A 25,391-nucleotide genomic window follows, 5' to 3' on the forward strand; every position below is an offset into this window, starting at 1 on the left:
GCCCGTCACTTCCGACCCCCGATGGTTTCTGATGTGTTGGGTACTCTGGATCTGTGGAGACTGCGTTTACCTCAGCAGTAACACATACAGGCTACCAACACTTGAAATAGTATAACACTATTTTATTAAGCTAGAAACTGTTGAACATACTTTCACTGTGGATCGACACTATGTTAGTTTAGATTAAACTAAAGACCTATGCCTATCCTAACCAGTCTATGCACTCAGCACATGGTGAAGATCTGTGCTGTAAGCTGTGAGCTCTGTCCTTCTGAGAGGCTGCATCCCGAATGATTGGGAAAACTGATGCCCTCTGTCTTTATAGTGAGTGTGCTCTAACTGTTGATTGGCTGTGGTGTTGTGTGTGTTGATTGGTCTTGCTGTGTGTCAATCAGTGTGTGTTTGCACCATGATATACTGGTGTCTATTATGACAGTGCCAACCTGCTACTTTGGGCACCCTGGCACTGCCACACTGACAGAGCCCCTGCGGGCATGGAAGTTCTACCTAGGCATCCTGGCAGTGCCAGGGTGGCATGCTGGCAGTGTCAAGGTGCCTGTGTGCCACCCTTACCGGTCCCCGACCACCTGGGGGTGTCTAATGGCCTGGAAGACCCCGCACCCAATCCAGTTGCCATTGCAACTGGTCCAGGTTTGTGGAACCAGTACTAAACGGCACCCTGGCGAGATCTCCCAGGCGTAGCCATTAGGTCTGGAATGAATCCCACAAACTATACTGATCTGGATCAGGGAGGGCAAGATCCAGATCGCAAAGTCTTGCAAGACTCGGTTTAATCTCGCGAGGTGTTACAAGCATCGCAAATCGCGCGAGAGGCCTCTTGCAAGATTCAATGGTCTTGTTTCGACTCCAAGTTGGGCATGACAAAACAGTTTATTTCTTCCCACTCTACCCTCGTACAGAAGAGTACAAAGCAGTAGAAAGACCGCAGGCTGGTTAGCAGTCCTACAGGCAGCAAAGTGAAACCTCTTTCAATGGTCAATCCTATATGATAGGAAAGGTTTATGGATTCCTACAGACCATACAATGAGGAGAAAACCGCCCATGCTGCTGGGAATCTCACCATGTCAAACCCAGCATTCAGGTCTTCATTCTACAGAAGTGTGAGCAATGGCGTTTGAACACTACACTTAAGCAAAGGTGGGAAAGCTGCTGAAGCAAGGTTTTGGTCATGAATGAAGAATATTCTTTGCACACAAATCCAAATACAAGTGGTATCTCAACATCTGGCTTTCAGGAGGTGAGCGAGTGATCCTCAGTCCTCAGGCAAACGGGCACACTTCTGCTTTCATTGCCAAGCTTTCCTTTTACAATTGTGTCATTGGAGTTTTTAATCCTTCATTATCTGTGCCTCTCAACCACTGAATTCTGAAACGTGGCTTTACAACATGACTAAATTTCTTGAAAGAAATTCAAAGATGATGGTGTCATCTTTGCAACAAAGGAGAAGTTGATGACTCAGCTAAAATACTCTGACAGTAAAGTTTTAAAATTTGTATTGTATACACCGCATTGTTAAATTTAAATGCTGAACTCCAATCCCATGCTGAATCTATTAAAAGATATTTCCTCATGAAATGCACACATTTTGATATTTACCACAAAAATAAATCAATAGAAAAGAGAGTCTAAATCCACAGTAAGAGAGTCTTAATCCACCTTAAAGAGCTACTGCCATCCTAAAAACGAATATCGTTAACATATGGCATTGGGCAGGGCATAAGCCGTATTTGAATAAGTAATGCTATTGGTATTGCTCACATCTAACCCAAGCAGGACAAGAGGACACAAGCTCAGTGCTGGGAAGATAAATTTTAGGATGGATAACAAGAAACATTTATGATCAGTAGCTGCAATAGGATTCGAGGAAGCTCAGCTGAAGTCAGAAGACTGAATCAATTTAAGGTGGGGAGTGGAGTAAACAGAGTTGCCCCTGCAGATGACAAATTGAATGGCACTCTCTGGTGCGGTCATCATTCTGTAATTCTATTCATGATGACATTATCGTAAAAGGAGAAATGTGGGGTTGGATTTCAATTGACTCCCATGTCAATGAAAACAGAAGTGTGCCCATTTGCCCGAGGACTGAGGATCACTCGCTCACCTCCTGAAAGCCAGATGTTGAGATACCACTTGTATTTGGATTTGTGTGCAAAGGATATTCTTCATTCATGACCAAAACCTTGTGTCCCTGACCATCTGTGTGCTCAAAATAAACTATTCCATTTATTTTAAGCACATGTATTGATACAAACAACATATGTGGAGAGAGAAATGTCACATTCACAAAATGAAGTTTATTCAAATGTTCCTCAGTCCAGACTCTTTTAGGATTGGATTTGAACAAAGTCTCGATGCTCACACCTGCTGTACAGCTAAAGATGGATTGCATGATAAAGAGGACAATTAATTGCGCAAGGACCTCAGCAACAAACAGCCAGGCAGTAAACAGATACTGTGACAGAACAAAAGCTGATTAATAGTTTCGCTTAAAAAAAGATAAGTCAGCTGTTTAAAAAGAGTTAGGATTTTTGAACCATGTTAACAAACAAGAAGGGTTTAAATGAACAGGATTAATCTGTTGCTCAGTGAGAAATCTGAAATTCTAGTTTGGACAAATCAAAGCATTGCAGGGGAAACATGGCCGCTAGCCAGAGGCAGGAATCATGATAGCCAGTTGAATCAGGCATGATGCCAAAAACACTATTGACACTGGACGTCAGTCCTTTGTCAGCCTACCAGCCTGCACCGCTGGCCCTGATGATATTCTTGCTAGCCCCAACGTGGGCAGGTACATGCATATACCTAATTTAAATGTCATAATCGGGCAGGAAGCCCGATTTGCCATCCTCCTGGGATGCTCCAGCCCCCTCAACTGGGAGTCACATTGACGTGAATTGATTCACGCCCTGACAAGTGGGGGGCAGCACTCAAATAGAGCACCTGGTCTTTCTAAGAACCATGTAATAACCAGCATGGGACACACAGTGTGGGAATGATTGTTTCCCCGTGCTCCTTGGAGTACAAGCTCCCCCGCCAGGGGGATAACAGGTTGGGCAATGTGCAACCGACCGACAAGAGAGAGAGTAACCAGTGAGGTTGACCGGGCCTCTTGTGTGAACTATTCTAAAATAAATGACTTTATTTTAATTTTGCTGTGGACTCCGCGCCACTTAAAAAGAATGCAGTTGGAAAGAACACCTGCTCAAAAGAGGAAGTACTTCAGAGTAAATGGATACCTGTACAGCTATATAAATAAACAACAGTAACCCTTCCTTTGAAATTGCCTGGACCTGTCACTCAAAAGGCTTGTAAAAGGCAATAGACTGAAATTGAATGTAAACAATTTGATTCAAAGCTTTTAGGTTTCTAAGTATGCACAGGGCTTGAAATAATTAAAAGGATATTGAAATTGACTATTATATATAAGCACTTGAAAAGGTTGACACCACATTAACTGAAGAATGTTACCTTTATCTCACAGATCTTTTAACTTTGCATGCTGGGAGAGAGTTTAATGATTTTAAGTTTACAAAGAGAACACTTTCACTTTCTTCTCTCAGATTTTTGCTCTTGACATGTTGAAAGGCACTTAAATGATTTTCAAAGCTGCAGTTCGAAAGACCAGCCAAATAATCCCCAGGCCAGGGAGGTACCCCAACCTGAACTCCTCCAATCCAGCCCAAGCCCTTCCCAACCCCCACTTCTCCGAAAGGCACTCCGGAGATTACTCACCCCCTTTCCTCACCCCCACCCATTGGAGGGAAGATGCCAGGCTGGTACAGCAAACGGTTGGGGCCCGAAGGGCATTTGCGGGTTTGTTGTGAGCCCACAATGGGGTGTTGCCAACAATTAGCGAGGCATGGCTTGCCAATGATTGGTGGTGGTGGTAGGCAGTGGGGGGGGGGGGGGGGGGGGGGGGAGGATTGCCATGGAGAAGCAGTCCTGATTCCCCACTGGCAGGAGCACTTGGGGTGAAGATGGACCCATTATCTCACACCGCACCGTAATATGGTAAGGAGTTCAGATCTTATCAAGGTATGTTCCCCAATTTGAAGTAATCGCCTAAAAAGGATAAAACTCCCCAGAGGTCAACTCAGGAACACAACTGGCAGAATAATGAGATCACGTCACATGTATTGTCTTGGAAACTGGAAATGGAGTGTGGAAAGTTAGAAATTCAAATCTTGTTTATAATCCACACCTCCAAAAGGTACATGAAATGCCAATGGTGCAGTTTTAAACCAGAGATGTAATGCAGCTGCCAAAGGTAGGCTTTCCCACTCAACTGAATCAGGTCTGAAGGCAGCTGCAGAGATGTCTACAAGTTTTGGCTTTGGTGACACAAGGAGCTGGAGTGCTCTTGCGATCCATAGACAGGTTGTGGCCTATCCTGTCCTGAACTCATTTACTTCCTCCCTCCCTTCCACAAGACCAGCACAAAACTCCCTTCCTCCCATTCACTTGGAAGCTGGCGATGTCTGACCATTTCCCCTTTGCCAGGTGCTCTTGGTCCGTCCCAGGGGAGAAAAGTGGAGAAGCAACATTTAAATTGAAGCCTGGGAGTTAAACTACCCCAGGCCTGAAATTCAGGCATATGAATGAGCTTTGCACTGATGTCACTCCCACGCACCCCCAAAACTCACTCTGGGCTAAAGCTCTCTGTTTTTAAAACTCAGGCCAGCTTCATAGTTCAAAATAGCCCTGTAATTCCTCAGAACACAAACATAGTTACAGTCGCTGCCTCAATCTACCTATTTAGCATGCAGAGAAAGAAAAAGTAATATATCAACTAGTCTTGGTCTGTGCCATAAAATGGGTGACAGTGAATTGAATCCATAAAAAGGAAAAATAAATGCACTTGAGTGTCCGTTTTGTGCTTCCAGCGAAGGTAAATCTATATCGGTCTTTAAAACTGCTACAAATCTATAATGTTTCCTGCTCTTTATCTTAAATGTTGTTCAAACAGACGAGCATACGTAGGAATTACAATATTCGCCTTTGCTCAACAATGCTTGAAAGTTCTCTTCTGGGTTTTTAATCCTGTTGTTTGCACTAACTACATAATAGAATTGGATTGTATCTACTCTCCGGTGACAGTATACCCATTGACCTTACTGAAGAAGCAATTGCTTTCAAACAATATTACCAATTCATTCCCAAGTAGAAAGGAAACTAGATTAAATACTGTGAGAAAATTCTCCAGCGATGAATGAAGTACACAACATATGACACGTGTCATATGACAAAAGGCTTCATTAGGTAACTGACATAGAACACAGAGACAACACTTCAAAGGTACTTCATTGGTAGTTAAGTATTTTGAGAGATCTGGTGATCTTGAAAGGAACCATATAAACATCTTCCTCTTTTGAATTACTCACATACTCTCATGGCAGATGTGGGGTCCGACAATGAACAATGTTGGGGTCACTTTGGGGCATAATTTAGAATCAAATACACAACTTTTAAATCTTTAGATGATTGGTTGAGATGGGAAATGGTCAATACCAAGGAAGAATGACACGGTTTATATGACAACATTAATAATCTTGCCAATAATTGGCAAATTAATTTCAACACAGATAAGTTTGAGGTGTTCCATTTCGGTAAGAAATATAAGGAGGTCACAGACATTTTGGAAATTAGGAGTGTAAATGGCGGAGGAGAAAAGGGATCTACAAGTGCAACAGCACCAAATTATATTTATAGCTCCAGGGTCCCAGGTTCGATTCCCGGCTTGGGTCACTGTCTGTGCGGAGTCTGCACGTTCTCCCAGTGTCTGCGTGGGTTTCCTCCGGGTGCTCCGGTTTCCTCCCACAGTCCAAAGATGTGCAGGTTAGATGGATTGGCCATGCTAAATTGCCCTTAGTGTTCAAAATTGCCCTTGGTGTTGGGTGGGGTAACTTGGTTGTGGAGATAGGGTGAAGGTGTGGGCTTGGGTCGGGTGCTCTTTCCAAGAGCCGGTGCAGACTCGATGGGCTGAATGGCCTCCTTCTGCACTGTAAATTCTATGTACTCTATGTACTCTATGCAAATCACAAAAATAAGGTTAACAAGGCCCTTAAAAATGCAAGTAGGTTTATTTCAAGTGAGATAGAAGTGACACAAATTTTATATCAAACCACCATCGGGATACTGTATACAGCCCTGGCTGCAATATTACAAACAAACGATATAGAAACACTGGGCGATATTTACCGACCAACCCACCACGCATTTTCCAGCAGCAAAGGAAGCCCACCAGTGGGATTTACTGAACCTGCCATTGTCAACGGGATTTCCCGATGACTGCACCCCTCGTTGCCGGGAAACCCGTGCGCCGGCATGGGACTGGAATATCCCACCGGCATGACCAGGCGGTAGATCACGCCCATGAAATATAAAGTGCCAAAATAATTTGCAAGGATAACACCAGAACCGCAAGGTTATACCCATCAGGAAAGGATGAATGGACTGCGTCTCCACCTTCTTCACAAAAAGCCTGAACAGTGATCTAATTCAGGTCTTTTAAACCATGAAAGGTTTTGACAGAGTAACACAGAATGGGGCTTCTACTTGTGAGGAAGAGCAAATAGAGAGGCCATCACCGGGATATAGGCACTAAATCGGGAATTCAAAAGAAATTTCTTCATCCAGAGAGCGGGGATAAGGTCAAACCCAATGCCACAGGCAGTCGTTGAGGTGAAGTGAATAGTAGAGGTGCAGTTAAGGGAAGCAGTGGAGGGAGAGGGGGTAGATTAGAAAGGATGGGAGGAGACACAAGTGCATGAATGCCAGCACGGATTGGTTGGGCAAAATACCATTTGCATATTTTACGTTAAACTTGACAAGCTGCTGATGTCCTACAGACCAAATGTTAACTTTGTGGTTACTTACTTGGACTTGCTATATCAGAGGTTCTTCTCAATTTTCCACTAGCTGTCCTTGTAATTCCTAAAATAACAGTAAAGCATAATATTCACAACATGTTGAAATAATCATTTGAGTTTCATTTCCCCTTTCTTTTCACAAATGTATTAGTCATCTTTGCTCACTAAGAGAAAAATGATGAGTTGCAAAGATCCCCACTGCTCGAAAAGTCTATTCAGTTCAAAGGCCTACGTAGTGGTGTCAAAGCGACATCTTAAATTAAACTTCAGACCAGATCACCAGCAAGAATGGTTGAAACTTCTGCCAAATAATGATTCCGGTGTTATTTCAGAAGTTTATAACTGAAGACGATATTGGTCAGGCAGCAATTCTATCCTCCGTCCTTTAGTGGCAAGAACCTCTTGATTCAGACAGCTGCACAGGGTGGGGTTAAAACATTTCTCGTTAGATTTTATTTAAAGTATAGCTACTACAATATAAAGGCAAAATTAGCAGCTTGTATAACACGTACCCTAGACCTACAACACAGCTGTTACTGTGCGTGTGTAAAATACCCAACAGCGTTTAACACAATGAATTGCTTTTTAAATACAGAACAGGGACTGATCATATCAGCAATTATAATCACACCCATGGTAAACTGATGATGAAGACACACTCACGCCAAGAAAGCTGGTAAATATTAAGTGCTGGGGGTGGGGACATGGAATTTAATTATTGAGGCATACAACAATTTCTGGTTGGAACAGGAACTTTAGAATGATATGCCACCCTTGTGTGCCAATGTGAAAGGGGATGTAACATGGCAAGTTGTAAGGAGAGAAGAAAACCAGATTTTTAAAAAATGGATCACACAGGAATCAATGACAGAGCAAGGAGCAGAGTGAAGATCAAATATTGAAAGTTAACTTTCAAAGGAGAGGTCCGAAGTCCAAGATTTCAAAGCAGCTCAGAGATTACTTCTGATGCTGTATGATGAATCATTCAAGCATAACAGGCTAAATATACTGCTGCATCCCAGATGCAGTAAAGGAAAGGGTTAGATTCCTCGGGCATTAAGACAAGTTCGGAGGATGTTGGAAGTTTTCAGTATGAAAAGCTGGGTTTTACCCATGATGGATTGCTGAGCCATGCCATTGCACTGGAAGTTACGGTAGTTAAAACATTTAAACCACTGAAATGCAGAGTAAGGATAATGAAAAGAAAAAAATCAAAACAGGTAAAGAAAAAGTTTTCTGATGAGTATAGAAGAAAAATGCTATGAAGACCTAAACATATTTAACCAGACTTTTGGTTACACTTCATATTGCCTTCACTGGGTTATTGGCCAATTAAGCAGCTGTGAAGTACCTTGGGGTATTTTTCTATGTTACTGGTTTTTGTAGTCATCGTGGCTCTGTTATAGATGCAAGGGCAGTTGCACAAGGAATCAAAGTTGGGAAGAAGAGTTGCTATTTGAATATCAAAGTGTGAGAGGAGTTAAGCAAGTCTTCCCGTTTGAAATAAAATCAATCAGTATGTACTCCCAGTGGCTTAAGTTAAAAAAGAATGAACTTTCAATTACAAGGTTGTTTCATTAGCTGCATGCTTCAAGCTAGTCCATAATCCACCCTTCACAACTAGAAAAAAAACTCCTTCCCTTAAAGAAATTCCTCGTGCTCGGTCTGGATTGGGTGTTCAGACCACATGACACTTACTTAGTAAGGCTGGTCTTAAAGTGACAATCACACATCCCCCCCCCCTTTAACTCCTTTCCACAATCCTTATTTACTAAATTACTTTATGCAGGTGAACAGAAAACACTATCAAAATCTGAGAAATAATTACATTTGTACTTAGTCCTGAATGCTAATTACATTTCATTTCATTTTCATATACACAGATTCAATAGTTATAAATCAAGTCTTTGAGGAGATTTTTGGTTTCTGGGAAGAGTAATTCTATAGTTTTGAGATGCTTCCGCAGAATTGACGTAAACAGGAATTGTAATAACAGGAACTTCTTTTGGCACAAGCAACTCATTAGAATTTGCTTTAATGGAGACATCAGGGGCGGGATTCTCCAGGCCTCCGTGCTGAAATTGCGCTCGGTGTGAGGGTGGAGAATGGGGCGTCAGACACATGATCGTTGGCGGGGGGGGTTGCTGTGTGGGCCCACGGCTGGAAGTGCAGGGCTCCGTATCGGCAGCAGGAGCTGTGTGGAGCACTCTGGGGCCCTCCAAGCCCCCTTCAAAATGGAGATTCTCCAGGAAAATCCAGAGTGATTTGTGCCCGTTTTCTCGCGAACATGGGGACATAACCCCATTAACAGAGAATTCCACCCCAGTTTTGTCTATAACTGGTTGATTAGATACTTTGATGCTTACAGCTTTGGAAACATACTTTAAAGTCGACACTGATTGCTGGAGAATCTCTGTACTCTTCAAATGAATCACACGTGCTATGACAGGGATCTGGTTTCAGAAACAATAATTCCTGGGATCCAACTTGGTCTATTAACAAGATTTTCTTTAATACAGTTCATCTATCATAAATTTCCATGCACTACTCTGCAAATCATGGCTTGTTTTCGGATTACCTTTTTTGGTCTCTATCCTCCCTGACAAATTTGGAAACACAAGGCCCAATCTCTGATCTGCTTCACACTGACTCAAATGCGTCTAAAAAACATAATGTTAAGATGATTTCTTGGTGTACAGGAGTGCATGTGACACTTTAGTAGAAGGGCAGACAACTAAAGCGCACAGATTTGCTATGTGTATTCAAGGTTGGTGTTTGATAGTATGTTTGTGGAAAGAATTAAGGCCAGTCATTGAATTCTTGCTGAGCCTATCAACAGGATTGCCCTATCCTCTCTGAAAACGGCCAAACGCGATTTTGACGTCAAAAAGGATGGTAACCTGTCTATCATACAAGTACCGGCGGATTTTCTTGATGCCGAAGACTATCGATAGTCCTTCTTTCTCGATTTGTGACTCGCCTTTTTTGGCCACTGGGAGGGTTCTTGACATATCCCAATGGACATTCAGAGTTGTCGTCCATCTCATAGGACAACCACCACGCCCATACCAAACGGAGGGGTGATTCAGGTCAATATCAGTTTTTTAGATGGATCAAAATGCACCAACAGGTTTGAGGAATGCAGCAATTGCTTCACTCTGTTGAAAACCTCTTCTTGGGGACCCTTCCAAGACCAATGATAGTGTTTCTTTAGCAGAATATGCAATGGGCCAGTAAAGTCGATCATGGTTAGCATAGTTGCCTCAGTGTCAGGAACTTGGGTTCAATTCCAGTCTTGGGTGACTGTGTGTGGAATTTGCACTTTATCCCAGTGTCAGTGTGGGTTTCCTCTGGGTGCTCTGGTTTCCACCCACAGTCCAAAGATGTGCAGGTTAGGTGGATTGGCCATGCTGAATTTCCCCTTGGTGTGCAAAGATGTGCAGGTTAGGTGGGATTGTGGGGATAGGTTGGGGAAGTAGACCTGGATAGGATGCTCTTTCAGAGGGTCGGTGCAGATTCAATGGGCTGAATGGCCTCTTTCTACAGTTTAGGAATTCTATGGTTCTATAAGTTGAGTAAACACCTTCCATAATAGCTTAAAACCCTCTAAAATGATTAACCTTTAGTTATGTTTATGGGGGAAGGCAACTCCTTTATCACCTTGACCTTTTCTTCCATGGGGTGTAATTCTTGTGTGTCTACACTGTGCCCCAGGTAGGCCACCCCAATGGCTTGAAAGATGTATTTCTTCTTGAGGCAGATCCCAGGCTTTGGAAACGTCTTTAACATGTCTTTGATGTTTGCTAGATTCTTGGCCTCTGTCGTTCCAGATTCAAGATCATTATCAAGGTATACTACAACACATGGTAACCCCTGTAGCAGACTGTCCATTGCCCTTTGGAATGTGCCATACACCAATGTGCAGACATGTGTACTGGAATAGGCCATTGTTGTATTTATCATGATATGCCTCCAGAAAGTATAATCTAATCCGAGTCACTGATACTCATGTGCAGCTCTGTGTAGGATTGACCTCCTGCCAGCTTTCCATACAGGTCTTCAATTCTCAAGATTGGAAATTTCTTCAGCTTGGCGGCCTGATTAACTGGTAGCTTCTGATTACCATAAATGTGGGTGGACTTATCCGGTTTCAATACGAGGACGATGGGTGCTGCCCATTCCAAAAACTAAACCAGCTGAATGATGCAGAGTTCTTCCTACTGGTATAATCTATCATCCACTTTTTCTGGTCAGGTGTTCTTCCCTAAACAACTGGGGAGTTTCCACTGGAGCAATATAGATCTTAGTTTGCAAACCTTTGATTTTTTCCCAATTCATCACAGAATTGATCACGGAAGACATTGTCGTATTTTCTTAATTTTGGCAAACCCCCTGCCTGCGATTAAAAGATTTCAGGCCAATTCAACTTGGTTACTGTAAGCCAATCACAACCCAGAAGATTTGGCCCTCCACACGTCACTACGTACGTCACAATCGATTTACATGGTGTTCTCATTCTCAAATTAAAGTTGAATCTCTGGATTATGGTTTGGGGTTAAAAACAACCCTTCACTAAATCTATGATCTTATTGAATGATTTGGAGTCAGATGAGCTCTAAGATTGTGAATAAGATTGTTGGTCTGACTTCCGCATGTGTTCAGGAGGATTGTTTAGCACTTTACCTCCTACCCTATTTGGTTTGCTTGGAAATAAAACTCAAGAGGTGTTCTTCTATGTATTGACGCCTGTGCTCTGTGGAGTACCGAATGGGTTTATTCGCCCGAAGAAAAGTACTCGGGTGAGTATTTTCTTTCCTTCAGTTTTCGTTTCAAATGCAATATCCACAGGTGTAGGGCTGGAGCAATGCCAGGATCAAAGCCTTGTTGCCAGATGTGAAGGTGTACTCCTGGAGACTTTAATTGAACAAGCAAACGTTATTTACAAGGTTGCTTCATGAGCTGCACTTTTCAAGCTAGTCCATAGCACACTTTTTCCAAGGGCTGCACAGTAGAACAGTGACAAGCACTATTGCTTCACAGCGCCAGGGTCCCGGGTTCCATTCTTCTTGGGTCACTGTCTGTGCAGAGTTTGCATGTTCTCCCCGTGCCTGCGTGGGTTTCCTCCGGGTGCTCCAGTTTCCTCCCACAATTCCCGAAAGATGTGCTTGTTAGGTGAATTGGACATTCTGAATTCTGTGTCTCTGTACCCGAACAGGCGGCGGAGTGTGGCGAACAGGAGATTTTCACAGTAACTTCATTGCAGTGCTAATGTAAGCCTACTTGTGACATTAATAAGGATTATTAACTAGGAAAACCCTCTCCCTTAGCGAGATTCCCCACGGTAGGTGTTGCTTAGTTGTTCAGACCATCCGACTCAGTAAAATTGGTCTTACTGACAATTGCCACAATAATTAAAAACATTGAAATCATGCACTCATTTCAGACAATAGAAAAATCAGGATGTTGCTCTCAGCTGACCACCTCAAATTGCTCAATCACTTTTGAGCAGCCCTCATTGATGGTTTTTGTCCATTTCTAACTACAATAAGCTACTGGAAGCTTATTATTTCCCTAGTCTATTGACAGGTTGCCCTCCCAAACTCTTACTTCCTGTCCTTTTGAGCATTCATTCCATGGTTCTGATACAAATTCAGTATCTGCTTAATCTGGAGGACTGCAGGGGGGCAGTGGAGACAATGAGATCCAACCATATTAAAGGACACCAGCAGAAAACAGCACAATTCTTCAACTTAGTAAAAGATCTTTTTCTTAAACCTAATTTCTTGAGAGATTTTCTCGGAAGCTTATTCTGTTTTTAAAAAAGCAGAAGACGGAGAACTGAAGTTACAACTGCTACTAAGTTTCATACTAAATATTTGGTACTCTGCCAGTTTTAATATCTGCCTCCAAGCGACACTACTGTAAAGAATAGCAGCAGCCAACAGTCCACTGTTTCCACCTCACCTGTTTTTGACCAATGGATAGGGGGACCGAAAGCAATAATATTACAATATTCTTATATTTCATTTCTGGAAGGGAGAAAGATTTATATCTCCAAGAACTATGACAACAGCCATTGCATAATGCAATTTGAAATGAATGAAATCAAGAATCAACTTGCAACTATGACTGCTTTATGTTAAGAAAACAGTGGCTTGCGACTGGATGTTTAATGTCTAGGGCTGCAACCTAAAGCAATGTCAGTTTGCCAGAGGTACAAACTAATCATCGGAGAGTCTTTAAAACCTTCAGCAGCTTCTTTGTCCCAGTTCAGACTGTAGATTAACCATTAATTTGATGGTCCCCATTTTGTGCTTTCTCCAAAAAATCTCAAACCTTGGTTGAACGCAGACTGAAGGAAAAAATAAAGTACTGGCAAGGTCAAGCTGGGTTTGAAAAGAACATTTGCTCGTTCGGATTGGCAGGCGAGTTGGAAAAATATATTTCATGTTCAAAAAAAAAAACACGCTGGAGTTGCTGTGGATTAAAAGCAAAAGTACTTAACTTGCCACTGAATGGAGACCACAGAATTCAAAAGAAATACATTTTAACCAAAACCAAAATTGTTCTTCTAATAAATCTCTTCTGTTTCAAAAACATGGCAGGGCTGTCTGTGAGTCAGTGTTTGTGACTCAATCTACAGCTGGATTAGCTTTCTTAAGAAAAAACACTTCAACTGACTAACACAAAATTATTTTTTAGGAAATCATTTGCTTTGTTAAAGTTTAATAATGCCTTCAAATTATTTTCCCCATATTCAAAACAATGCCAAAGTTGTGTCACAAATTTATGATTTAAAAAAAAAATCTCTCTTGCCTTTATCTCCTTTATCCATGCTTACATTCAAGAACACAACTTGAGCCCAGTGTTGCCAATGTTCATGTAGCCAGAGAAGGCCAGGCTTTACATGGCTATGTCTATTTTCTCTGTTGCTACACTTGGCAGCTCTGATCAGGCATTGAGGGTGTCATGATATGCAAACATGCAGCTAATGAACACATAGAGCAGGACACGAGAGAGGTACAGAGACACAGAATTCAGAATATCCAATTCACCTATGTCCAATTCACCAATGAGCAGTCAGGTCACTCAGGGGTGGTATCTCACTATAAAAGGGATGAGGCACTCAGACCCTGCCTCTTTCCACAGACCAACATCTACAGAGTGAGATAGGGTGAACCCTCAGCATCACACCGCAGCACGTGGCTTAGAGCAAGGCTGGTTCAGTTAGACTGAGTTACTACATTTAGATTAGCAGAGCTTCGAACTCATTGAGAACTGCGCTAATAGTTCAATAAAACACATTGAACTCACTTCAAAGTCTGGAGCATCTTTTACTCAAAACTGCATCAAGTGTCAGCTTGTGTTATTCCAAATTACATAACACAACAGAGGGAACTGTATTCCTGGATTGTGATAGGGGACACTGTCAGCAGACAGAGTGCAGTGCACCAGAACTGGTCCAGTGTAGAAAAGATTCAATGACCTTCATTCTGCCAAGGGGAGTATAATGGCAAACTGTCAGGACACACCTGCTGAGAAGCCTCAGCATGTATGCTGCACCTGAAAGCCGGGGTGTGATCCATCAGAATAGTTCATGAGGCTTCTTGCTGCCGAGGACCTACCAGCACTGAAATGTGTAACTTCTATTGAATTGGAGCAGTCGGCATTAGCAATATAAAAGGACTCACTTCATTTATCCATAAAGAGGAAATAATGCCAGATTGAGGGTGCTAATGGGAGAAAAATTTCCCTACCTCATGTCATCACCACCATGGGAGAGGGAGGTCTGGACATCCTCATGGTCTATGACCCTGGTGAAGTCAGGCAATGTGAAGTAGGCATCTGTGGTGGAGGTGGTGATTAGCTAGTGCAATGTGGTTAATAATGGGGTATTGCCCTCCACCCAACAGCATTCAGAAGCTTTGGCACTTCCAAGCTTCTGCTCTTCAAGACTAGTTGTCTTCTTGCGTCTCCTTCAAAGTGCAATTAGGCCAATTCCCTCACCACCACTGGGCCAATTGCAGCCACAACAGACTTCAGAAGAGCTACCAGCACAACTTCCAGATGTACCATCCAGATACAGTCTTCTTATTGTATCTTTGCATATGGTTAAATAGTGGCACTGGGTTTGGGAGAGGGGGAAGGGTAGTGGATGAGCACAGCACTAGCTGGAAAAAGGTGCAAGAGGCAGCTGTGGGCTGTTGCCTTGAAAGGAGGAGGACAAACACGGCCATGCTTGTTGTACACACATGCAAGGCCTCAGGAGTCACTGAAAAGGAGGCACTACCTAGGCCTGCATCAACAATGTGCTCTCACACGTCAGAGTTCCCTGAGGTAGTGAAGAGTCAAGGGCTGAGAATGGACGAATGGATGCGCTCCTCATTAATTCAGGGCTTTAAATACATAGACTTCCCATTTCAAGGGTGACTCACCTCAAGAAGAGTCAGATGCCGAAGCACTGAGTGCATGAAGGAACTGCACATTAAAGTTCACAGGATGTAAATCGTACTATGTAACCCATGCCAATCAGTGGCACTGTTGGCACGGATGTCTGAAGGAGATGCCAGTTGCATCCATCTGGTGCTTTCTGAAAAAAAACAGCCAAGAGCTGTGGCTGTCACACCTCCTTGGCCCTTCTGACTGAGGGAGCCTCTGTGCAGCAGTTTCCAAGTAATGGAGGCTTCCCCTGCTGACACAGCAGTCTCTGGAGATGCCCTCACGGGCACTTCGATAATGAGGACAACTGCATGTCAGCTAGAAACAGAGACAATTAACAGGCTGCTTCGGCCTCATCAGAGGCCACAAGGAGATAACTGCAGAGACATGGCTGAGAGTGAGGCCACTTCAACAGGCAGAGGACCAATGGAACCAGCAATTCACCAGACACGTGTTTCCGATATGAATCTAGGCTTTAATCGACTTACTTCAGAGCCAGCCTGTTACCCGTTGATGAAGTCTTAGTGAACTCAGGCTGACTCTGGACAAGGGTATTTATACAGCTGCACTAGGAGGAGGAGTCGTGGGCGGAGCCAAGGGTGGAGCCCAGTACAAGTTCCTGAGTACTCCCAGAGCTACTCCCCTAGTGGTAGGATAGCGCTACTGCGCTAACAAAGACGTGTGAATTAACATATATACATATATATATATATTACATTCACCACATTAACCCCCTGCAAAAAAATCAAGTCCGGCGGGGGTGGTGGCCTACAACGTTAGTCTGTCCGGTGGTCGAATTGTCCGTTGTGATCTGCGGAGCACCGGGGTTGCAGCCTCTTGCGGTGGCTGGATGGGTGTTGTGTGCTGGGGTATGATGGCGGACTCCAGGGAGGGCTGTATCCGAGCTTCATACTCTCCTGGTTCGACCGGGGACGCTGGGGGCTGGCCGGCGTGGGGGCGCAGAACTGCTGGAGCGAGCTCGTGGGCTCGGGAGCGCAAGGGGGCGGCAGCATGGGGTGTAGGGTGAGAGGTCCTTCTGTGGGGGTAGAGGGGGCGCTGGATCCGGCGGGTGCCAGATCCCGGAGGGATACTGTGTCCTGACGGCCGTCAGGGAACTCGACGAATGCGTACTGGAGTGGGGCAGGCGCACCTTTTCAACAAGGGGGTCAGTTTTGCGCGCCCTAACGTGTTTCCTCAGAAGTACAGGACCCGGCGTCCTCAGCCATGCCGGAAGTGAGATCCCCGTGGTAGTGCCCCTGGAAAGAATGAAGAGCCTCTCATGAGGTGTCTGGTTGGTCGCCGTGCACAAAAGGGACCCAATAGCGTGGTGCGCGTCTGGGAGGACTTCCTGCCACTGGGAGACTTGGAGCTTTCTAGACCGGAAGGTCAGTGACGGTCTTCCAGACCGTCGCGCTCTCCCTTTCCACCTGCCCGTTCCCCCTGGGGTTGTAGCTGTTAGTCCTGCTCGAGGCAATGCCCTTGTCGAGCAGGTACTGACGCAGCTCGTCGCTCATGAAGGATGAACCCCGGATGCTGTGTACGTAGCTGAGGAAACCAAACAGGGTAAAGATGCTATGCAGGGCCCTAATGACTGTGTGGGAGGTCATGTCGGGGCACGGGATAGCGAATGGGAAACGGGAGAACTCGTCTACGACGTTTAGAAAGTAAACGTTCTTGTTAGTTGAGGGGAGTGGCCCTTTGAAATCAATCGCGAGGCATTCAAAGGGCCTAGAAGCCTTGACCAGGTGGGCCCTGTCTGGTCTATAGAAGTGCGGTTCGCACTCCGCACAGATCGGGCAGTCCCTGGTGACCGCTTTTACCTCCTCGTTGGAGAAAGGCAGGTTTCGGGCCCTGATGTAGTGGGCGACCGGGTGACCCCCGGGTGGCAGAGGTCATTGTGGATGACTTTTAATTGGTCGATCTGCGCGCTGGCGCATGTCCCGCGGGATAGGGCATCCGGAGGCTCGTTGAGCTTCCCGGGTCGATATTTGATATCGTAATTGTAGGTGGAGAGTTCGATCCTCCACCTCAGAATTTTGGCGTTTTTTATTTTTCCCCTTTGAGAGTTGTCGAACATGAAGGCAACCGATCTTTGGTCGGTGATCAGGGTGAACCTCCTACCTGCGAGGTAGTGCCTCCAGTGACGAACAGCCTCCACAATGGCTTGTGCTTCTTTCTCGACTGAAGAGTGTCGAAATTCTGAAGCGGAGAGGGTACGGGAGAAAAATGCAACTGGTCTCCCTGCCTGATTTAACGTAGCTGCAAGAGCTACCTCTGAGGCGTTGCTCTCTACCTGAAATGGGGTGGATTCATCCACCACCAGCATGGCCGCTTTGGCGATGTCCTCCTTGATGCCATCGAAGGCCTGGTGTGCCTCGGCTGACAGGGGAAATCGTGTGGTCCTAAAGAGTGGGCGGGCTTTGTCCGCATATTGAGCCTTGGGACAATGAGGGAGAGGGAGTTCTAAGCACACGGTCCGGGTCAGGGCCCAGGACTCCGTTTTCTACGACATAGCCGAGGATGGCTAGTCTGGTTGTGCTGAAAACGCATTTCTCCTTGTTGTACGCGAGATTCAGTTTCTGTGCCGTCTGGAGAAAACGGTGGAGGTTGGCGTTGTGGTCCTGCTGGTCATAGCCGCAGATGGAGACATTGTCCAAGTACGGAAACGTGGCCCGCAGCCCGTACTGGTCCACCATTCGGTCCATTGCTCGTCGGAACACCGAGACCCCATTAGTGACGCCGAAAGGGACCCGGAGGAAATGGAAGAGGCGGCCATCGGCCTCGAATGCCGTGTAGTGGCGGTCCTTCGGGCGGATTGGGAGCTGGTGGTATGCAGACTTCAGATCCACCGTGGAAAAGAGCCGGTACTGGGCGATCTGGTTTACCATGTCTGCAATCCTGGGGAGGGGATACACGTCGAGGAGCGTAAATCTATTTATGGTCCGACTGTAGTCGACCACCATACGGAATTTTCCCCCGGTCTTAACGACCACCACCCGAGCTCTCCAGGGACCATTGCTGGCCTCTATAACCCCCTCACTGAGTAGCCTTCGGACCTTTGCTCTGACAAATACCCTATCCTGCAGGCTATACCACCTACTAAGAGTGGCTACGGGTTTACAGTCCTTTGTGAGATTGGCGAAGAGAGGAGGGGGGGGAATTCGCAGCGTAGCGAGGCTGCAGATCGTGAGTGGGGGCAGGGGCCCGCCGAAGCTGAGGGTGAGGCTCTTGAAGTTGCATTGGAAGTCTAGGCCTAATAAGAGTGGTGCGCAGAGTTCGGGCAAACGTAGAGTTTGAATTTGAGTAGCTAGCGCCTCGGATTGTGAGTGTCGTGGCGGTGCACCCCTGGATCTGGACCGAATGGGAGCCTGAAGCGAGCGAGATAGTTTGCTGCACGGGGAAAACTGGGAGCGAACAGCGTCTTACCAGGTCTGGATGTATGAAGCTCTCCGTGCTCCCAGAATCGAAGAGGCATGGCGATTTGTACCCGTTGATATGAACCTCTGCCATTGAGTTTCGTAGATTCTTTGGTCGTGGTTGGTCCAGGGCGACCGCGCTGAGTTGCGGGTAATCGGTGGCTCGATCAGCTGTGCAGGAGTGGCCCCGTGATGACTGTCCTCTGAGTTCATAGTCGAATTCGAATTCTTCCGCAGAGTTGTCCGAGCGCAGAGATGCCGATCGGGCCCGTGGGCCGCACGTGGCGGGCGGCGAGGAAGATGGCGTCCAAGATGGCGGCCCCCATGAGTCGCATGTGGCCGGCCGCGTGGTGGAGGTTTTCCAAGATGGCGCCCCCCATGGATCACACGTGGCTGGAGGGGGCGGAGTCGGGGCATAGGCCGCAGCGTTTCTGGCCCGCGAGTGAGGGGAGCGATTACTTCGAGTAGCTGGGGAGTTGGAGGCTGGAGCCCTTTTAGCGAGGCACACTCTTGCGTAATGGCCTTTACACCCACAGCTGCTGCAGGTCGCGTTGCGGGCCGGGCAGTGCTGCCGCGGGTGCTGGTTCTGGACGCAGAAATGGCTGGCTGGAGCAGCGTTATGGTTGGCTGGGGCAGCGTTGTGGCTGGCTGGGGCAGCATGGTGGCTGGGCAGCCGCGTAGCACAGGCCTGGGGGAGTTGCTGGTCGGGGGCCTATGATTGGGTCACGGGGTCCGCGGGGAACAAGTTAAGGCTGCGGAAGGAGACCTCCATCATGGTAGCAGCTTCTACAGTCGTTTCTAAGTCCTGGCCCCCTTTTCCAGCAGTCGTTGGCGCATATAGTTAGACCTGAGGCCCGCTACAAAAACATCGCGTACCGCCAGTTCCCTGTGTTCAGCCGCGGTAACCGCTTGGTAATTACAGTCATTGGACAAATTATTGAATTCCCTTAGAAATTCGGTGAGTGATTCTGTAGGCCGCTGGCGGTGAGTCGTGAACACATGGCGAGCGTAAACTTCATTAATAGGCCGTACATAAATTTTATCGAGAACTGCTAGCGCCGCAGTATATGAACTGGCCGAGTTTAGTTGCGTAGAGATTCTGTGGCTCACCCTCGCGTGCAGTAGACTTAGCTTCTGATCCTCTGTCGTTTCGGCTGTGCTCGCTTCTGCCAGGTAGGCCTTGAAGCACCGGATCCAGTGGGAGAAGATTTCTTTAGCCTCTGCATCCTGCGGGTCGAGTTCCAGGCGCCCAGGCTTGAGGGCCGATTCCATAATCGATCTTTACTGTGCTTAAGTCGATTAAATTGATGGAACCATCAATTCACCAGACATGTGTTTCCGATATGAATCTAGGCTTTAATCGACTTACTTCAGAGCCAGCTTGTTACCCGTTGATGAATTCGTAGTGAACTCAGGCTGACTCTGGACAAGGGTATTTATACAGCTGCACTAGGGGGAGGAGTCATGGGCAGAGCCAAGGGTGGAGCCCAGTACAAGTTCCTGAGTACTCCCAGAGCTACTCCCCCAATGGTAGGATAGCGCTACTGCACTTACAAAGAGTGTGAATTATCATATATACATATATATATTACATTCACCACACAGACTATGGGGTTTTTCTCGCTTGTTAATATGCATTTTTAGAGCTCTATGCAAATTTTGGGACATGAAGCCAGGTGTTTATTAATGGCAGTGCAAGAGAAGAAAATGTATTGGTGAAAGGGGGCAAGTACCGGCGAGTGGTGACAATGAAGTCTCTGGGTAGGTGCGTATCCTTCACTGGTGGCAAGTGTTGAGCTGCACCAAACTTGGTCTTCAGAGGCAACCCAAAGTAAGTGCCTGTCATTGCCCTTCCTCCTGGGGCTCAGCTAAAACAAGCTCAAATCATGTTATCCCCAACAGGTTATCCTCAGGTCCTGCTATATCCCCAGCACCTCCCTGTGTAGCCTGAACACCTCGGTGTTCTGCAGATTCCTTCTCTTCCTTCAGTCACTCCTCCATGCCAGCGATCCTTTGCAAGGGATCTAAAGTTCAAAAATATCTTGGCATTTTTGAATAAAATTAATGATTAGCAAAGAACTTGTGAATGGTGTGTTTGTTATCTGACCCATTTCAGTAGATCCCTGAAGAGCCAGGAAATGAACCAACAATTTCTTTTTTTTTTTAAAATCACACAGTTTGTCTGATCCAGAACACCTTTATCAAGAGGACTGCTGCTGGGCCCAGAAGAATTAAGATAATAAAGCCATTCTTTGTCTATGCCAAGAATATCTCAGTGGCAACATTTCTAACATTAATCTCAGCTGATAAAATAAATTGTGTTCATTACTAAAATCTACTGTTGGGAAACAGCAGAAACTGCTAAAGTTTTTATTGTGCGCTTAAATGATTTTATAAGCATGCAGCCAGAGCCCACGTTTCCTACTAAAACAAAGAAAAACATTCCTAATACCGCAAGGAGCCTATACAAGAGCAGCTCTGACTAAATATTACAAATAACCTGGAATTTTCACACACTCCAGAGTTGGGGCTTTGGAAAGAGAGAGGTTTTTGCTCCTTCACTGTGTTTTTTCAACTTCACTGAAATACAGCTTTCCTGGATTTTGGACCTTTCTTCTGATATATTGTTTTACAATCCAAGTGTAACTGCTTTTTTATAACTTTCAATAGGGAGGTCTTGAGGCGCAATGGGTAGTGTAGCTTCCTCGGAGCCAGAAACTCCGGGTACGAGCCCCACACCAAGACATCACGGCCAAGGAAGGTGCGTTCAGAACGCGGTCAAATCGGTTGCGTGCGTCAACCTGTAAATCCTTCACAGCTGGTGGTAAGAGCGGGGGAGGACTGGTCAGCCATGCTTGATGCCAGCCTCAAGCTATACAAGCCCCTGTCGACAGACTAGCGACCTGTTCCTGGAATTATTATCTATGGAAACAGACAAAGGTCTACCTCAGTGTACCATTAGGTCCGGGAAGAGAAATGGAGTTATAACTTTCAATATCCACCTAAAATTAAGAATGCACTTATCTAGCACTTTTCGCAATGATGATATCCAGAAGCTCTTTACAGCCACTTCTTTTAATAATCACAATCAGTTTAGGGATGCAGACCGATAAATAAGTAAATCTCCTGCTTTTCAAAATGGTGCTATTGGATTTTTTATATTCACCATTCCCTTGGCACTACACTGAAGTGCCAGCGTAGGAGTCTGAAATAGGATATGAACCCATCACCGTGTGACTCAGATGTTGCCCTTGAAATAAGTGTTAACACCCAACTATATTAGAGTAGTGACACCTATTAGCACCATTCATTTCACCCATGCCAAACAAGCTCATTCCAAGGCCAATCTATTCAGTCATGCCATATTTGAATAATTAGTTCAGCGTCGATTTAAAGTGAACAAAGGGCAGTGCGAGAGCTACCATCCTTGCATAATAATAACCTTTATTAGTGTCACAAGTAGGCTTACATTGACACTGCAAAGACGTTACTGTGAAAATCCCCTAGTCGCCACACTCTGGTGCCTGTTCGGGTACAGAGAGACAGAATTCAGAATGTCCAACTCACCTAACAAGCGCGGTTTTCGGGGCTTGTGGGAGGAAACCGGAGCACCCGGAGGAAATGCACGCAGACACAGGCAGAACATGTAGATTCCGCACAGACAGTGACCCAAGTCGGGAATCGAACCCGGATCCCTGGCGCTGTGAAGAAACTGTGCCACCCTACATAACACTCTACAAATGGCACCTTAGACAAAAATACATACACTCACACTTGCGTTTTACAGAATCAACAAAAGGTCCTGTATAATTGGAAAATAAACTTCCAGTGCAAGAACAGCTGCACATTGGCCCCTTGGGATTTTCAGATTGGAGAATATTTTTTGGTAGCATGTTCTACTACTAAACCTTTGCACTGAAAACATTATTTTTTTATTGAAAACAGTAGCCTGGCTTAAAAATTCCTCAAACAAATACAATTATAAGAAGCATTAAAAATAAAACCCCAAACAGTATTTTTTTTATATATAATAGAGAAAGCTACTGCAGACTTATAGAAGTTGTATCTAGAAACTTTGCCTCAAAATTGTCCTATAAGAGCATACCCATTCAGCGCCACGGAATTATTCTTCAACTTCCAAAATTATACTGTAAAGATTTGCAGATGCCAAATTACCAGAGTTGCTTTCATTTGTGATACTAGGTTTTGTTTTGCAAAGATGTACTTTATTCGTAAAATATCTGAAAGAACATTACAAACATTTCAAAATGGCCATAACAGAAAGTGCAATAATTTGCAGGTTTTCTACATAGATCATGGGTGCAATTCAAATGAAAAATCTATGTCTGGTTTTAGGTGCGTTTAGCAGGGTGCTTCTTGGTGGTTGCAGCACCAAGAAATATCTCGCTATTCAATGGCACTTTGCTATTTCTTTTGGCCTTGGGGAGTTTCTCTCCTTTGATGCCGCACTGGAGTCATTCCCAGTTGGCAAGCCCAGCCGGAAAGGATTCTTGCAGATCTGGCCGCCATTCTGTCTAGCTGCCCTAATCTCACCCCCATCGCTGTGCTACCTCGGGGAGGCCCCCGGGAACACCCCCTCACTTCCCCCTCCCCCCCCACTTCCTCCCTCCCCCTCCCCAGCTGATAAGGCCCTCCCAGGCAGTGCCCCTGTCAGCCTAGCAGTGCTGCCCCGTGCCAAGATGGCACTGTTAAGGAGCACGGGTGGGACTATCAAGGTGTCCATGTGCCAGAGTGCCACCCTGCCCTGTCCCCGACCACCTGGTGGTCTCGAATGGCCTGGGAGATCACCCAGGTGCCATTACGACTGGCCCAAATTTGTGGAAACCAATTCTAAACGACAACCTGGCAAAGTCTCCCAGGCGTGGTCGTTAGGTCCCAGGTGCCGGGGGAATCCCGCAAACGCATATTTAAATAAAGTCATGGGGTAGCTGTGTATGTAAATCACCTTCAATTTGCATGTGCAAAACATTACTGAATGACTGGCACAGTACTGATCCAAGAACTGTAAATATGTTGAGTTAACATAATCGAAAACATACAATTACAAACAATTACAAAAGCTTGCAGTCTCTGGTATCATTGCCTGGACAAATAGAATTAATTTGTTCAGCGGCAGGATGGCAATTCTCGTGGTAGTAGTGGTTCAGGATTGCAGCAGCAACCCCTTCATGCTGAAAAAAAGTGGCAACCATAACAATTATGTGGAGGAAACTGCAGGACATGCGTATAGTTTGCAACTTTTTAAATCTTCTATAGAATGCTATTTTACAAACATATTTAATACTTTTAAAAAAGCCTCCTCTCTATGGGCAGCACGGTAGCATGGTGGTTAGCATAAATGCTTCACAGCTGCAGGGTCCCAGGTTCAATTCCCGGCTGGGTCACTGTCTGTGCGGAGTCTGCACGTCCTCCCCGTGTGTGCGTGGGTTTCCTCCGGGTGCTCCGGTTTCCTCCCACAGTCCAAAGATGTGCGGGTTAGGTTGATTGGCTATGCTAAATTGCCCTTAGTGTCCTAAATAATAAGGTTAATGGGGGGGGGGGGGGGGGGGGGGGGGGTTGTTGGGTTACGTGGATATGGATAGGTTGACTTGAGTAGGGTGATCATTGCTCGGCACAACATTGAGGGCCGAAGGGCCTGTTCTGTGCTGTACTGTACTGTTCTATCTATCTATCCTATGGCTTTCATGTTTCTATCTACATGTCATTGGTGAACCTCAATTCTAAGATGCAGAGCACGTTTAGAAGCAAACTCATTTGTGGCTAAAAAAGAAAACAGATTTTCTTATTGTCTTGCCCAACGATTCTATGCTTGAACTTTGTGGGATCTTTCTTATCTGTAGAAGGCAACAAAGTGTCAACATTAAAGTATCAAATTAATTTACGGGGGGTTAAACTTAGTTTTCCTTTTATTGAAGTAGAAGAGAGTTTGTAAATCTGCTGTCTATCTGGAAATTTACTAATGTTCAGAAAGCGAGACCTTCCCTCCCACTGTGTCATCAATCACATTAGCTATCTCAATTAGTTAACTCTCTTCAGGCAGTTAACAAAATCCTTAATTTTAAAAAGATTGACCGATAATACCTGAAGCCAGCTACTGGACCATATGAGGAGTTAAAAATAAAATGGAGATGTCAGTCAACCAAACACACTGTGTGGAATTCTCCCAAGGCCTCTGCTGGCATGTTCCAGGTGTGTGTGTGTGTGTGTGTGTGTGTGTGTGTGTGTGTGTGGGGTGGGAAATATGGCAGGAGGCCAAGAAATCAATTTCACGCCGCGGTGAATTTACAACGGGATATTTCTCTGCCCCCCCCCTCCCACCATGTCAGATTCTCACCGCTGCCGCTGGGAAACACGTTTGGAACAATGTTGGACTCATCTTAACGCCTGGGGCTGCCTCTGAGAGACCCGGTTGGCGGCTGCCCGCAACTCTGGACCCCAGAACACCCAAAATCGTGAGTCGGGGGTACATCTGCATATAGACCGTCCAGATTAGGTATCATGGAGGGGGTCCATTTTCCAATGTCAGAATATTTCTGGAGACCCATCTTCGTTCTCTGGAGGTCCACAATCCAATCTCACCAGAGATTCATCTTAATTTTCAGGAGGTCCATCATCTTTCGTTATT

General features: G+C 45.5%; 1 protein-coding gene across 1 annotated transcript in view; it reads right to left on the bottom strand.

Annotated features, from left to right (window-relative positions):
- The window catches only part of LOC119953086 (septin-9-like), a 322,986-nt gene that overhangs the window by 252,524 nt on the left and 45,071 nt on the right, over positions 1-25,391 (bottom strand). Inside the window, exon 2 of the mRNA XM_038776914.1 lies at positions 6,898-6,954. Coding sequence (XP_038632842.1) covers positions 6,898-6,954 — 57 coding nt within the window. The remainder of the gene's footprint in view (positions 1-6,897; positions 6,955-25,391) is intronic.

This window comes from Scyliorhinus canicula, chromosome 18, assembly GCF_902713615.1.
Source record: "Scyliorhinus canicula chromosome 18, sScyCan1.1, whole genome shotgun sequence".
In the NCBI taxonomy this organism is placed as follows: Eukaryota; Metazoa; Chordata; class Chondrichthyes; order Carcharhiniformes; family Scyliorhinidae; genus Scyliorhinus; species Scyliorhinus canicula.